General features: G+C 47.5%; 1 protein-coding gene across 1 annotated transcript in view; it reads left to right on the top strand.

The window, feature by feature from the left end:
- Nucleotides 1–10,469: 10,469 nt before the first annotated feature.
- The window catches only part of LOC135378422 (cathepsin D-like), a 32,562-nt gene continuing 25,676 nt past the window's right edge, over nt 10,470–17,355 (top strand). Inside the window, exons 1-3 of the mRNA XM_064611450.1 lie at nt 10,470–10,655; nt 15,799–15,934; nt 16,729–16,852. Coding sequence (XP_064467520.1) covers nt 10,576–10,655; nt 15,799–15,934; nt 16,729–16,852 — 340 coding nt within the window. The 5' untranslated portion in view covers nt 10,470–10,575. The remainder of the gene's footprint in view (nt 10,656–15,798; nt 15,935–16,728; nt 16,853–17,355) is intronic.

The raw sequence follows: 17,355 nt of genomic DNA, 5'->3' as shown, positions 1-17,355 counted from the left end.
AATGAAGTAAAGTAAATTGTTGCATCATTAAATGCAACAGCAGCTATGGAAATTTTGTCGATTCCACGACATGCAGTAAGCACTTCATCGTCAAAAAAGAAGAAAAAAAAAAGACTGACGAAACCGATAGCCCCCACAACTACAACCCAACGATATTCCCTGACATGTAACATGCGTCGCAGAGAGACAACACTTTCAGGTCGTTTCTTGTCGGCGTTTTTGTCGTGTGCTTCCTACACAGCAACAGTGATATATTTTACCGTTACCCGTTGCATCATTAGTCTTAACATTTGGGTTTTATCATCGAGGATTCACGTCGAGAGAGTCATACAGCGCCTAAAAGTCTTCGATACTATCAATTCCATTCCATGCATCGTCTCAAAGTACGTGTTCTTTTTATTCATAGTAGCATTCAACACACAGTGGCGTACAAGAACATATATTGTTCCTCTTTCTGATTTCTGAGATGCGCAAAATAAAAGCTCCTGGGCCTTGGTACTGCTGTACCGAAAAAAAAGGAAGAAGAAAAAAAAAACAGTAAAGAAGTCATTGCAACATGTAGCCCAGTTTCATCTGCGCATGAGCAACCCTGAAACTGAAATGGGAGATCCCATGCCTTCTTTTGTTCCCCGCTCTTGGAACAATTGATTTGTATTAGCTGAACCGCTGGAACACAGGGTCTTGCTGCTTTGGGTTGCGTTTTGCGCTCTACCGATATGTCCCACGTTCCCTGGTAACTTGTCTTTGTTTCAGCAGCGCCTCTCTGAATGTAGACGGCACCTGCCGCCGCAAGCGTGCACTTGCTAGAAATGCCCGCTCTCCATCCGCAGGGCGCACTTACAATGACTCTTCCGTTGTTCACCCTCAATAAAAACGTCTCTGATTTAGTCAATGAGGTTATGTATCAGCTTGCGAACCCTTCCCTTGATCACAATTTGTCAACTGCGATTGTTGATCCGTGTCAGTGGAACACACTGCCTAATTATGTATCAGCCGTGATCTTGTGTGCCCTCACCCATGCGTAAACGTGGTTGGAGCGAAACAGAAGCTCGCCCTTGTTGATATTCTGGCCTTGGTAAAACGCTTTGATGTCAACTAAGGACTTAAAACCAGCTAATATTCGCAGAAAGGAGACATCCGATGCGGTGCCTATACGATTATCGTCGCCATCGTCCACACAGGTAACGACAGGCTCGCAACGAGGGGGCGCTGACGCAAGCCCGATAGTGGCGCCGCCAAACAAGCACTCGAGGCCTATGCAGTAAGTTGGACTGTAGGTTGTACCGTGAACCTGATGAGTCATTTGTGGGCGATTTCATTCATATTCAGGCAGGGCCCTAACCTTTGGGTCTCCGATTTTTTACGTCATTTTTTAGGGGATAGCCCCACCTGTGGCATGAACACTGGCGTTGGTCCCAGGTACCGAGACGACGTGGTAGGCGAGATATAAAATAAAGAGCGTCAGGGGTGAAAACAACGGCTGTGCTCCGAAGCGATTTCTGCCCACTTTGAAGCGATCTACTCCGGCGTCTGTAACGACCACAGCCTCCAGTCTTCTACAACCTATTCACCATGTCATAGGCTCTGGGGCTGATTAATAATTCTTGTCTCCGACGAGCGAAACCTTTTGTAAAAAATCCTAGAAAAGCCATCCCTTCCGATTTTTACGCACTTTTTCTACCCATATGTCTGCGTTCGTGATTTTAGCAAAACAATGAGCTACAAGTTAAACGAAAGCCTAATTTTCGCTCTGTTCAACGATGTGCAGCACAATTCTCTATCCTGTTTCGTTTCGATAAACTTTGCGCCGCAGCTGTCAGAGGTACGAAAATTTTGTCAAAGTTCGCGAGGCGCGTGCGTAAAAAGGCCATGATGGATTTATAAACAAAAAATTATGGTTCACGACGAATACCTTAGCTTTCTTTCGACATACAATTCATGGTTGCTAAAAGCTTGGTGACTGAGTTACAGCGCTCACAAACTGCCATACTTCGCCACGCCCGACGGACCGGCGTACTTCGCCGTCACTTGCAGTTTTCAAGCATGTGCATTCACAAGTTTATAAAAGCTGGTGCATGAGCCAGAATACACCTACCAGTTCATAACGAATATATATTCACTTCAGAAGCATTCCACTTAGCAAACAATAAATAATAAAGAAATGAGGGAAAGAAACGAACAAGTCGAATTGGGTCAATACGAGCTCGTATGCGGGTTCGTAGTGTCTGATTTTTCTCTTTCTTTGTCTTGGGATGTACGCAGCACAACCTTTAAGGGAGCCCGAATAAGAAAGATGTCATTCACATACGGCAGGACGGGGAAAAGCAAGCAGTTGTAAAGCGATTCATGACGAGATCCATAAGAGAAACGTACCACATGCTCAAAAACGACCACACCGATAAGCTAGGGTTGACCAAGTTTTACACACTTCGGCCGAAATGGGTTCGAGTGACACCCCATCAGTTTCAGTGTGTTTGCACGTACTGTGCCAACTTCGAACTTGTCGTTATTGCCGTGAACACAATCTCTGCACGTGATCTGTGTAAAGACAGCATTGAGCTAATGTGTTTATGTGACCCACCAAGTGAAGCATGCCTGTTCCAGGAGTGCCAAGCATGCGCCGGAGCTAAAAAGTTAACAGTGAAGACTTTACAAATAAGTGCAGAAGATGAAGTTGTTCTCGCGTTGTGGGAGTCCGGCGACCTCATAAGAAAGACGATGAGCGGTCGCGCATTCGTCAAGGAGCTCCTCAAGGGGGTTGCACTCTTCATAAAGCACGACCACATTCGCAACATTCAGAGCAAGGCCATTTGGAATGAGAAATCTTTCCCAAGGCTCCGACACACTGTCCTTCACTTCGATTTTGCGGAGAACTGCACGATTAATTTGCCTTATGAAGTCCAGAGCCACTGTTGGTGGTAGGTGTATTGTGGCTCATGCACCAGCTTTTATAAACTTGTGGTGAATGCACATGCTTGAAAACTGCAAGTGACGGCGAAGTACGCCGGTCCGTCGGGCGTGGCGAAGTATGGCAGTTTGTGAGCGCTGTAACTCAGTCACCAAGCTTTTAGCAACCATGAATTGTATGTCGAAAGAAAGCTAAGGTATTCGTCGTGAACCAGAATTTTTTGTTTATAAATCCATCATGGCCTTTTTACGCACGCGCCTCGCGAACTTCGACAAAATTTTCGTACCTCTGACAGCTGCGGCGCAAATTTTATCGAAACGAAACAGGATAGAGAATTGTGCTGCACATCGTTGAACAGAGCGAAAATTAGGCTTTCGTTTAACTTGTAGCTCATTGTTTTGCTAAAATCACGAACGCAGACATATGGGTAGAAAAAGTGCGTAAAAATCGGTAGGGATGGCTTTTCTAGGATTTTTTACAAAAGGTTTCGCTCGTCGGAGACAAGAATTATTAATCAGCCCCAGAGCCTATGACATGGTGAATAGGTTGTAGAAGACTGGAGGCTGTGGTCGTTACAGACGCCGGAGTAGATCGCTTCAAAGTGGGCAGAAATCGCTTCGGAGCACAGCCGTTGTTTTCACCACTGACGCTCTTTATTTTATATCTCGCCTACCACGTCGTCTCGGTACCTGGGACCAACGCCAGTGTTCATGCCACAGGTGGGGCTATCCCCTAAAAAATGACGGAAAAAATCGGAGACCCAAAGGTTAGGGCCCTGCCTGAATCTGAATGAAATCGCGGGAGTTCCAGTTGGGACTCTTTTCACAGAACTCTCAAAACCCTCAACCTCTCGACACATTTTTCACAGAACTCTCGACCCCGATACCAAATGCCACTCTTGTGACCATGAGCCCCTGTCAGTCTTGTGCGGAATACTGTCGATATCACAACGATGTCGACGATCTGGAATGACTTGTCGCCGTGACTTGTCTTATGAAATAAATTCTGCTTCAATGCTGACTTCGTTTTTGCTTCGTTTTTGCTCAGTTTCCTTTTTTGTTTTTTGTGGATATCTTTTTTTTATCTTTTTTCTATCTTTTTTTATATCGTTTTCTCAGATATCGAAAGTAATTGGCAAAGTAATGCGTTACTTTTCAAGGCGTTACTTCATTACGTTTTCCGGCAAGTAATTTGTAACGGTAAAAAATTACTTTTTCGTACAAGGTAACGGTAACGGTAATCAATTACGTTTTTTTAGTAACGTGTACAAGTCTGGTCCATGGAAGAGAAAAATTTTGCGTCTTGAAGGCGATCGAGCGTGTCGTCGATGCGCGGTAACGGGTAGACGTCCTTCTTCGTTATCTCATTGAGTTTCCGGTAGTCGACGCAGAACCTGAGTGTTCCGTCCTTCTTCTTCACTAGTACCACCGGCGATGCCCACGGACTGGTCGACGGCTGGATAATGTCATCTCTTAGCATCTCTTCTACTTGCGTTCGGATCGTTTCTCGCTCTTTGCAGGAGACCCGGTACGGCATGCGGTGAATTGGACGGGCCTTTTCGTCGACGATGATGCGGTGCTTCGCAATGGGCGTTTGTCTTACTTTCGACGATGCAGCGAAGCAGTCACTGAAATCGTTGAGCATCTGGAGAAGGGTTTGCTTTTGAGTTGTATTGAGTTGAGGGTTTACGTCGAAATGTTCGGCCTCGTGTTCCGTGGTGACCGCTATGCTGAGACTAAGGCACTTCCACAGGGCACAGCAACAGAAGTGGCGAAGTTCTTCATCGAGAACATCGTACTACGGCACGCAGCTCCGACCGCCTTAATCACCGATAGGGGAACGGCATTTACAAGCAGGCTAACACAAGAAATCATTCGACTCAGCCACACCGCTCACCGGAGGACAACGGCGTACCATCCGCAGACGAACGGGCTCACCGAACGCCTAAACAAAACCCTTGCCGACATGATTTCGATGTACGTCGACGTCGAGCACAACACATGGGACGAAATACTGCCTTACGTCACGTTCGCCTATAACACGGCTGTCGAGGAAACAACGGGATTCACACCGTTCCGCCTTGCACACGGCCATGACGCATCGACTATGCTGGACGCGATGCTGCCCCACGAACCCAGTGATGTGGAAGACGACGCTCTGGACTTCACACAGCGAGCAGAAGAAGCCCGCCAGCTGGCCAGACTACGGATTGGTCAACAACAACGCGTCGATGAAAGAAGATACAATTTGCGCCGACGAGACGTACGCTTCAGTCCAGGCGACTTGGTATGGGTTTGGACGCGGATTCGACGACGAGGCATGAGCGAGAAGCTACTGAAGCGGTACTTCGGTCCCTACAAAGTACTTCGACGCATTGGAGACCTGGATTACGAAGTGGTACCTGAGGGCAGCGTTCCCTCTCGACGACCCCCGATGACTGAAATAGTTCACGTCGTTCGACCCAAGCCGTACTACAGCAGGTAGCGCTGAAGACTGGCTGGAAGGAAACAACATGACAAAAAAAAAAAAAAGAAGACGGAGAAGAAACGGCATCGAGACGATGCCCCGTCTACGGAGGGGGCAATGCCACGAATCATCATCGCGAAACTTCCAGGGCAGGCACGAAACGGTACATCTCATGCCGGCGCATGCTGAAGAAGAAGCAAGAAGCTTCCAGACACATCGCCTGCTCTCTGGCAACGCACGTGCTGTTTCTAGACTTTTCGGCGCGGCGCTTAAATGGTTGTGCGCTCCAAGCTGGAGCATTCATTTCTTTGGACTCAGTTGTGTTCAGAGAGCTATCACTCTTGTGTTTTGCTACCAAGTAGTCTAATAAACCGTTCGCTGTTTATTCGACGACTCGACGACCCATTTCGCTTCGTGACAATATGTGTCTCGTGTAACAAGCGTGGCAATCGCACGATGTACACACGGACACAAATGCGGTCTTCTTTCATTGAACGAGTGAACATTTCACGAGATATTCTACGAGAATATGCTCAAAACGGCCACCACGTCTCACGTTGCTGCTCGATCGCTCCCATACTTGCACTTGCCGTAAAAGCTGCAAAGGGGTAGACGTGAATGGCATTTGAACTGCGAAGTTTTGTGAGCACATAATCACAATTTCACGTCGAAAATGTTGTTGAGATGAGTTCGCAGTCGTTGTTTGCATCGTCCAATAGATCTGGGAATTACCTCGGACGGGACCCTCATGATTGCCGGCCGCCATAACTGGATTTCCTCAACGGGAGAACCCGTCAGGAAAGTCGGAGAAAGCCTCAGCTTTCATCCAACCAGAAGCACGATTCTCTATCTACGTAGCTGGGCCAGGTTTTCGACATCTACGTCACAAAAATGGCTGCGCCCATGGGGTGTGGGGTGAATATGTTTAATGCTGATAAAAAAAAGAGAGAGAGAGAAAGGGAAAAATTAGCCATGAATCAGGCTTGCTATTTGCGCCCATGGCTTGGTTTGGTTTCTTTGATTAATGAATTATCATAATAGGAAGGCAAAATTGAGAGACGAAGGTGCATTTCGGGGGGAGTTGGATGTGCTCGTTCTGAATATCAGAACCGTTTCAACATATACAGAAATCGGCGCAGCTGACCTTTAAAGGAAACTAAATAAGGTGGACAGCATTTTACATAGACGAGGGTACTGACCAGGGTGTCGAACCACAAAAGATACGGGTTCGGGTTCGCGTTGCTTTGATTTCGTTCCGGTTCAGTTGCGGTTCAGCCACGCCAAAAACTGCTTTTATCAGGAAATGCGTGGCGGATAGCTTACTGCTGTTGTTTGCATTGACGTTTTTAGCGGTCAAGCATTGACGCTTTTAGCGGTAAGATCATCCATTTCTCCCTTTAGCGAGAGAAAGGAGAAATGGATGAACACTTATTGTAAATAGAGTCCACGCTGATGAAACGGTGTAGTCCTGCTACTTTCTGTTCCCAAAATCTCTTTTTTTTTTCACACGCACAGTGCCAGTAAAGTACACTTAAAGAAAGCTTAATAGGATGGACAGCATTTTACTTCGACGAGGGTACTTGAAGGCACACTGCATTCGCAGCGTGAATCTCTCTGAAACCGTCCTGAAGCACGTCGAAAATACGTCTGCCAGCCTTGCTCTGTTCGAGCTCACAGCAGTGTACTAGTTAATCCACAACACAAAGGCAATGTGTCACGACACAATTGCACTACCAATAAGCAGAATTGCATGTACTTTTCAAACAACGACCAATCAGACAGGCACCGTTCGGCGTACGCTCCTTCTCCACTGCTCATGTTTCTGACTTGTTTAATTTTTACTGCTCACGTGAAATGCAGGGCGCTTACTTAGTCACATATTCGTCCTATCGACCTATATAACTGGCCTACCTCATTACTGTTTCATTCGTCCGCGTGGCGCCTCGTCTCTGAAGAGTATAGACGCCGCAGCGTGTGCGTGGGGGGCTAGCCGCGGCGCTCACAAGCACAACTGCGCTTCAACGTGTTAAAAAAAAACGTTGAGAGTATACGTCCTCGTTTGACTGTTAAGTGAAAATTTCCGAAATCCATTATATGGACGCGTGATGATGATACCAATGTGTCTTCGTTGGGGGATTCAGATGAACTGTTATGCGGACTTATTTTTATGTCCGAACCGTTTTGTTGCGAACCGGTTACCGCTATTATTTTTTGCGGTTCTGCTCCGGTTCGAGTTCAACAGTGTCATGAAAATTTCGGTTCTGGTGCGGGTTGGGTTCCAGCAAAAATAACGGTTCGGGTACGGTTTTCGGTTCGGGTTTGGGTTCGGTTCAACACCCTGGTACTGACCGGCACACTATATTCTTACTGTGAAACCGTACTTAAGCATGTCGAAATAAGTCTGCCAGTCTTGCTCTGTCCGAGCCCACAGCAGTGTACCAGTTAATCCACAACACAAAGGCAATGTGTCACGACACAACTGCACTACCACCAAGCAGGACTACATTTATTTTTCAAACCAGCACCAATCATACAGGCACCGTTCTGCCGTACACTTCTTGTGCACTTCTCAAGCTTCTGACTTGTCTAATATTTACTGCTCACGTGTAAAGGGAAATGCTGGGCGTTTGCTTAATCACATATTTTTCTTATCGAGCTACACAACTGGCCTACTCTATTCCTGCTTCACTCGATGGTCAGTGACAGGCCACTCTCCTTTCACAAAATACAGCAGTTGCTAGCAAAAGACGGCCGCGTCGTTTGGTTAGAAACCACGACCTACGCGGCCTAGGTCGTATTAGAAACACAGCGTTTGCCTCGCTCCTCCTCTCTGAAGAGCAGACGCCGCAGCGTGTGGTGGCGCGCTAGCCGCGGCGTTCACAATGACAACTGCGCATGCAACTGCGCTTCACAGTGTTAAAAAAATGCGCTGAACGCATACTTACTGTACGTCCTCGTTTGGCTGCTAGGTAAAAATTTTCCCAATCCATGATATGGAGACCAATGTGTCCTCGTTCAGGGATTGGGAGACACTTGAACTCTTATGCTGACTTCTTTTACGTTGGAACCGTTTCGTTGCGAACCGGTTACCGCTATTATTTTTTTCGGTTCTGCTCCAGTTCGCGTTCAACAGTGTCATAAAAATTTGTGTTCGCGTTCGGTTCTGGCAAAATTAACTGCAGGGATGCGGTTTTCGGTGCGGGTTGGGTTCGACACCCTGGTTCATCCACCAGCTTGCACGTGTCTACACAACTTTATGAGTACATAGGGGTACGTTCTATGCACGTCAGTTACGATATGTGTTATTCACTAGCTCTTTCCCTCACGCGCGAGTAGAACAAGAAAATAGCTTCGCTTCTCTAAATGCTACTATCCGGATAAGGTTCCCACCTACTAACAATTTAGATTGTTGTATTCTTAGATTATTAATTTGATTTTCTGTAATTATCTTCAATTAGTAGATATTGAATGATTACTGCAAAATAAAAGTGCACTTGAAAAGGGGTTCGGTACACTTCAGGCTTGCTTCATTTCCGCAGCTCTGATTATCAACTTAATGCAAACGATTATTTCCTCTGTTTCTATGCCTCGCAATAAAACACATATTATACTGCAGAAAATTTACGCCTCAGCGCTGTGCGAGTGTGTTACACGTCGGCGGTGGCAGAAAAAGTATGGGGAAAGTGGGGGGTGGTGGGGCTGTTTCCAGTGCACTATACTCCAATCTAGTTTTCTGGAAAGGCTCTGCTTTTCTTTTCCTTTTTTTTTCTATATCTGCTTTCAAATGCATATCTTCATTGATACCAAAAGAACAACAGCAAAACAAAACAAAAAAAATATGGAGCGCCATCTCAAATATTCTGCAATATATTCTGTAGACTCACGGATCGCAAGATACGTGTGATTTCGTAGGAGTTCAACCTAGGAGTTCAGACCCGGCTGTAGTCTTTTTGGTGTGTTCGATCAGGTCGGTGATGTACCGTGGACGACGCAGTTGGTACGTCTTGCGATTGTAACGGATATTTTGCACGGAAGGACGTCTCATAAAAGGCTGAAAAAAAAAAGAGTTCGGTATGATATAGTTTATTCATTAGAGAGTTTTAGTGTACCGTACGCTATCGCCTTTGCGTACGTAAGAGATAGCGTTGGTGGTTCTGCGCACGCCCAAATCATAAAGAGAGCTTCGCGCAGTGCGCAGAACCACCACGCTATCTTTTGCGTGCGCAAAGGCGATAGCGTACGATGAACTAAAACCCACTATTTTCACACGTGCAGGTCAGGAAAAAAAAACGATTGCGACACACGCGAGCGTCATACTTTTTCATCAGCCATACAGCGTAGCCCGGAACGGAGGTGGGGGGCGTAGGGGTTTCGAGCGATCTGCCTGCCTGCCTGTATTGGCGGCACGTTGGGGGGAAAGGGGTAGGGGAAGGCTTACACGTCTGGTTCGATAGTTTTCTGCACTAGAGCCGTCCGTGAGGGAAGGAATCTCACCCCACTCTCGAGGCTCGTTCACCCGCTCAAGGGGATGGGCTGGCAGTGACACACGACGATAGTTTGATATCGCTCGAATACGATGAGATTTGGATTGCTGTCGCTACCGCCTCACTGCGCCACCCCTCTGAACGAGTGAACGAGCCCACTTCTGCTCGCCACTACAGGGTTTCGCGCCGAAGAAAACTTACGTCGCTCGAACGAATGAACGGTAACATTTCATTGAGTCAGAGGAGCAACGAGGGGACGCAAACAAGACGAGCACGGGACGGGACAAGAACCGGCGACGACTCAAATCGTCGCTCGCGTGTCCCGTAAACCTCTGCAGGGACCTCTACCACGAACTCCTGCTTCTGAGGAAGGCCAAGATTTATTGTCCCGAAATTTCGGGATTTGTTACAAACAAAAATAGGGCCAAAAAGCTGTATAAAGAAATGAAACAAATCTAACTTAGCGCAGATGTTATATGGCTCAGTAGTCATGTTTCACAAACGCTGCAGTTTCGAGAATAGCGCGATGCGTATGACGCGTACGCGGCTCAGGCGCGAATATGCTGACTTTGACGGTTCACTAGGCCAGCGTTAAAGTGCTGCTCTAGTATGTGAGTCTCCCTAGGAATATAAAAGTAAGATGCGCCAGGAAGGTACTCTGATAGTCTCGTCGTTTTCGGCACTGTTTTAAGTACTCGTCTGAAAACAACCGCCGTAATGCTGTTCACGACGGTGATCGGTGCCTTGGGGGCTTTCTTCTATATAGCATTCCATTCGGCTGCTGCAGGGACATTAAGGTATGTTTGACGTAAGTAAAGGAGAGTGCCTGTGTTTGTACGCTTCGGATTCACAAGAGTGAATCATCGAGCAGGCAGAGCGATTGCTGGAACACTGAAATCACCGCTGAGGTGCCGGGACAGGGTATACGGACTAATGCCGAATTGTAAGATGCTTGAGAGCTACACTGCAATTTTCAAGTATACGTTTACGCGCAAAGGATTGCATCCTTCGACTGACTTTCCACGTAATTTGATCAGAGAACCGCGTTTCTGCTGTGGTTTAAAAGGGTTAACTAGTGCAGGTACGCACAATGCAAGGTATGCGCGTGAAGCCGGTTGGGTAATTCCATATCAAATGATCCCATGGCCCTGCTCGAACTCCGGCAGTTCGGTTCCCAAACACTATCGTGGATGCCTTGATTCCTGAACTCCTAGTGAAAAAAGCCGACACTTTCCCCATCTACGCGGGGTCAAAGTTCACGAGGAAGAGGAAAACAGTGGGTGTTGATGTTGACGAAAAAAATAATAAGGAGAGACTGAATTCGTCACTGTAGTACTGAAGAAGTAGTACATTTTGAGCTGTTTATGGCTTAGGATGAGGTAATCAGGTCCGAAGTATGTGCCAAAGAAATTTCATTGCAATTTTTATTTTCAGCAGTCAAAATCGCCCATTTTGCCCCACTGTTCCTCATACGTCCGCTATCTTCTTAAAATACTTAACATACTTCCTGCGAACAAGCAGGAGAGCTACAAACATTTCAGCCTGTTGTTACGAGAGCGCATATACCAAAAACAGGATGTTTTGAAGGGTACCCAGTAACTTTTGCTATACAGTAAATGCTACATGTGACCCTTCTGGTGCCGTGTTTACATGTACTCGAAGGGTGGGGGTCGAGTTGGGTGGTCGGGTACGACTCGCTCATGTATACACTGTCGCGTCGTGTTGAACCCGCTTCGCGTAGGGTCGAGTTAACCCGACAGTAAGAGGTAGGTGAATCCGACACGCTCGGCTCGTCTCGGTAGTCGCCGGTGCGATCATCCCCGGCTGGAGAGAAGAGGAGACACTACCCTACCGGCGTCGGGTCGTGTTCGATTCAGTCCACTAGTCAACTCGACCCGCTCCTCTCGGGTTCATGTACACGAGGCTTATGAGTGTTGGATTTCCTAAAAACGAAATTCGAACAACACAACTAGACAATACAAACTAGAATAATTTAAACGTTTCCGGAATAAAATAACAACTGGATGATGACTGGGGAGTTTCATCGCCGGACGCGATACTCTACCCAATTGCTGGCGGTGATGCGGGGAATGAAATATTGAGCCCCTTCACAATGAAGATCGAAGTCCTGTGGTGTCCAAAAAGGCGAAGAGAGCCTTGAGGGCAGAGCGTTGGTGTGCTGCATGTGGCCATGGACCAAGCAATTTTGTGAGAGAGGGGGGCGGGAGTCTAGCTCGTTGAGGGATCCGGAGAGTACGGTTCGGGAAGGTCGGTAGTGTGGGCAATGCAGAAGAATGTGCTCCAGATCTTCAACAGCACCGCAGTGACTGCAGTGGGGAGAGGCAACTTGTCTCAAGCGGTAGCGCCACTGTGCTGTGAAGGCCACATCGAGGCGCATTCGATGAGCTAATGCAGCATCTCGACGGAAGATATGTGCAGGCATGCGGAAAGCGAGCGCTGAACCAACTCTCCTCAGCATTGCGGGGTGGGGGTGACGATCTCCTGTCAGCAGTGCAATACGCGTCCGCCTCCGAGACGAGAGAGCTGCTTCGGCGCCGCTGTCAGCCTGTTCATTGCCTTCGACTTCGCAATGGGCTGGAAGCCATTGGAGAACGAGCCAGCGCCCTGCTTCGTAGACAAGTTTGTAAGCCATTAGCACACGCATAACCAACCGGTGCGGAGGAGCCCGGGATGCTAGAATTTTTAATTGCTTGCAGCGCAGATGTTGAGTCAGTGAATACCACCCAATTCCGTAGGGTAAAGTGAACGATGTACTGATGAAAGAAAAGTATGGCATAGAGTTCCGCAGCTGTAGATGAGGTTTCATGCGAAAGGCGACGTCCTTCAACCTTCGGATGGGATGACGAATGCCGACGCGGACTTGCCATTTCGAGATGCGTCATCGGTGTATGCGGCGGTAGAGGTAGAAAACTTCGCGTCTACGAGAGCATAAAAATGGGCTCGCAGGACTTGAGGGGGAACCTGATCTCTGCGGTCCTGGAGGTCCGAAAGACGTGCTAAGATATGCGAAGGTGGGACCATGGGGCGTTCGGTGGTGTGATATCAGGTATGAAGCTAGTGAGAGCCTGGCGTGTCCTCTCCGCTACGCGATGGAAATCACTTTCAGGACGGTATCGAATTTTCCTGAGGAGTGGGTGACGACTGACAAGGAATGTGCGTACGCAAACGTAGAAAGTGTCGAGCCGTTTCCCGCTCACGGAGGACCTCCACCGGGAGTTCACCAGCTTCAGCTAGGACTTGCCATGCTTCAGCCATTCTTGAAACTCCAAAGCAGCGACAAAGGCTTCGGGCAAACAGGGTCCGAAGGGTATTTAACGATATTATAGAAACCATGTGCAAGACTGGAAGGCTGTAAACCAGCCGACACCAGTCAGGCAGCGCATGAGAAGTCACGTGCGTACCGCTGCCAATGGGAATGGGTGCAACTCTGAGCTCTCTGATGTCTGCGCTTTGCTCGGGATTGTGTTCGACTGCTGGTATATCTCTAAGTACTGCCAGTAGAATAATAATTCTTTTCCTCGGTATTCTGCCATGGAGTACAAACATGATGTAATGGACCATATCTACGAAAGTGTACAAACCCCTTCAATACAAGATCACAGCATCAAGTATGCTATGTAGATGCTTGGTTCATGCTTCCACAGCGTCGCTCGATTTCTTTAGCATAACCCGTATCACCACTTCATAGCATTACCAGTGCTTTCCTCTACGTGCTCGGTCTGAAGTCTCCTCGGAAATGCTTGTTATGGTGAACCAGCAATTGTAGGACGAAAGAGGGAAAAGTGAGAACTGTAACAAGATGACAAATTGACAAGCACTTGTGCACTGCAGGATATGTTTACAGAAATACATTGCTTTACGTAAAATACATCCCTGTGTAGCGCACTCGGCTAGGGCGTTTCACATCCCAACCGACGAGTCTGCTGAAGCACGGATGCTCAACAGCATTTAACATATTAGTGAAACGTTCCGCGGATGGCACGTGTTGTGACAGAAAGTGTTGCGTGTGTTCAACGCTTACCTGACAGATTTTCGCTGCAGAGGCCCTTTAATAGACTGAGAACATCGCTGCCGACAGTGATATGCTATGCCATCGCCATAAACAACGTGTCGCATGAAGCAGCAGACGACGGAATCCGGGAGAGCCATAGCGCCCCCAGCAGCAGACAAGGGAGTTAGAGCACTAGATTCCTGGTACTCAACGATCATCTGATGCAGCGCGGGCGCCGAACTAGCAGTTCCCGAGCGCTAGGCCGTGTTGCCATACAATGACCACCCGAATTCGCCAATAGTGTGGGTTCAGCCTATAGAAGCGAACGAAGGGCGAACGGGAGGGCCAATAAAACGAGACGCACGTTTGATTGAAGCAGCCGTGTGACACGCACACCCGAGGGGCAGTGCAATGTTTTCTGCACTACGACGTCATTATAGTTATCTCTGCCAGAGGTGGGCAAAACTCCTCACGGTCTTTGCCCTCACCTCAATTTTCCTGGACGGAGCTTTGTCCTCACCTCACCTCACCTCAACTACTTTTCGGAGAAGTTCCCTCACCTCATCTCACCTCAAAAAAAATTCCGAGATTTTTCCTCGCCTGCCCTCACCTCAAATAATTTTTCAGAAAATTTTCCTCGCCTCACCTCACCTCAAAACATTATCCGAAAAATTTCCTCACCTCACCTCACCTCAGCCTTTCCTGAAAAAATCTTTCCTCACCTCACCTCAAAACCTTTTCAGAGAATTTACCTCACCTCACCTCAGCCTTGCATAAAAAATTTTCCCTCACCTCACCTCACCTCACCTCAAATTCCGTGAGGTGAGGGGGTTCAAGGCGCCCTCACCTCACTTGCAGTTAGGAGGGTGCCCCTCCCTGCTCAAGGTCGACGCTTCTCACTTTTTTTAAATGACGAAAGTACGCAGCGTAAAGCAAGTATCGAGAGTAAAGCATCAGGTCCCGACTCTCTGCTTCAGCGGTAGATTGTGACTGTAGGTGTTTGTGGCGCAAGCGCAACAAAGGCCAGAAAGCGCCACGACTGCGGTGAGTACCTGATGAATGGCGATGATAGCTAAAATTATTTACGGATCATGTCCTACGCATTATATCATGGCCGCTCGCCATCAGCTAGTGGGATGGCAGGTGCATTGCTAATTGTCTCGTTCACCGCCTTCGCATGGCATCCGATAGGTCGAGCGCTACAGTGGTGGTCGAATCGAAGCGCAGCTTTGTGAATCATAATCGTATGAGTGTCACGTCATCAGTGCACCCAATGTCGTGCCCCCTACTTTTTGTGAGATGTGCAGACAGAGTCTCTAGACCCATCGTCAGGACTCAGGACCAGCCAATAAGCAGCGATTATTGATAGTGGAGTGCAACGGCTCGCGTCGTTTGGTTTACAACAGTCACTGAAAAAACAAATAAAGTAAAGAAGACAGCCCTAACAACTACCTTTTGCCAACTTGCCTCATATCACCTAAAAATTTTCGGACAAATTTTCCCTTTTCTTCTCTCGACACACGAAAAAAAGTCCTCACCTCACATGAAAAAGGAATCCTCACCTCAGAAAATTTTAACAAAATTTCCCTCACCTCACCTCACCTCAAAAATTTTTCAGAAAATGTATCTCATCCCACCTCACCTCAGGCTTTCTGGAGAAAAAATTTCCTCACCTCACCTCACCTCAAAAAGTTTTTCAGAAAATTTTCCTCACCTCACCTCAGTCTTTCCCAAGGAAAATGTCCCTCACCTCACCTCACCTCAGCGTCTTCTAGGAAGATTTTTCCTCACCTCACCTCAACCATTGCTCCAAAAGATGCTCCTCACCTCACCTCAAATTCCGTGAGGTGAGGGTGAGGTGAGGGAGCCCTCACCCTCACAAGCCCTCGCGAGGGTGCCCACCTCTGATCTCTGCATTTTGCGTGCAGCATTCCACTGACCAGGATCCCCCCTGCCCGGATACCACGCCTCACAAAGGGCATGCCCGCGGACACTATACTGAAAAGGCCCATCAACGTCTCTGACGACAGCGAGATTGTCGTGCCTCTGACTAATGTGAACGACGTAAGTTACGATTTCTAAACTACTGTGTTCCCTTCATAGGCCTCGAATACGTTCAGCATGGACGCCGGACTTGACCATGAAGCAACAAACCCCGTTATTGTGATCGTGTAACTAAGTGACTAAATATTTAATTATCTACTTATTGACAAATTTCCTAACTCTACTGCTGGACTAATTACTTAATTCTGCACGCATTTTAGATTAAGATTATTCATTGACAGATGCGAGAAGCCGAGACGGTGTACACTCACGTAGATTGAGGATTAGTCGGGGGTCTATGTGTTCGACCGCGTACCTGAGTAACTCAACCTGACTAACTCATACAGGTACAGAAAAGAAAATATACATTTAGTTATAGTAAACTATCACGTCGAGTCAGCAAATTCGAAATGGTGCGGAAGGTTCGAAGTGGAAGCAAACTTGGACAGCTTCTTAATTGATTCCGGACACCAACGTTCGTGTGCCCGGTTGCACTGAGAAAATGTTTTAGGCTCTCTGTTCGCTTCCGGCTTAAATAAATGCATGATATACAGGGTGTTCAAAATCAAGCTTTCACGAGCGCTACGCAAGCAATGACAGGAAACCGGATGATAACTTTACGCTACTTGTGTAAGAAACAGGTGCTGCTAATTATGTAGCACCTGTTTCTTACTCAAGGAACAGAAAAAATAGCACCAGTTTTCTTTTGTTTGCCTATTTATAAAGTGCTAGTGAAAGCTTAATTTTGAACACCCTGTATTATCGTAATTCTCTGCCAGGTGGTCTTTGTATCTAAACCCTGGTTTTGTTTTCAGGCCGAGTATTACGGTACAATAGGAATCGGCAGTCCCCCTCAAATGTTCAAGATTGTTTTCGACACTGGCTCTTCTGACCTGTGGGTTCCCTCGGCGAAATGCCCGAACTCCGTTCCTGCGTGTGGTGAGGCCTGGCATGTGCTTGCAACTAAACTGAAACAGAAATATTCTGAAGTGAAATAGAAATCCAGCTTACCGCGACCGTTTTCTTTGCACTGCCTCAATCCGCGAACATGTTGAATTTGTAGCAGCAAGCCTCATTGCTAACTGTTGATGCGCGCGAGGAGGAATGGGAACGTTTAGTAAGCGCTCCTCTTTTGGCGCACTCAGATCGGGGATATGGCACACCCGGAGCCGCCACATAGCAGCGAAAAGCAACTCTGGAGCGCTGCACTGCTCGTTCGCTGATTTCGCTTCCCGTTGTCTGCTCGTGCAGTGCACAGACGGAGGACACGTTGACTTAGTTTGAACCTTGAGACTCCTCCTTCTAAAAGCGAATGAAATGGAAAAGATGGGAATTTGTACAAGTGTACGAAGTTGGGGTAGTTGGTATCTTGACATATTGTTGAATGCAGCAATAAACAACACAGGGAAGACACGAAGTTGACGCCACGGCTGCTTTTGGGA

The sequence above is a fragment of the Ornithodoros turicata genome, chromosome 1 (assembly GCF_037126465.1).
Source record: "Ornithodoros turicata isolate Travis chromosome 1, ASM3712646v1, whole genome shotgun sequence".
NCBI classification, from domain to species: Eukaryota; Metazoa; Arthropoda; class Arachnida; order Ixodida; family Argasidae; genus Ornithodoros; species Ornithodoros turicata.
The sequence above is the reverse complement of the archived record's forward strand: the minus strand, read 5'-3'. Positions and strand labels throughout refer to the sequence as shown.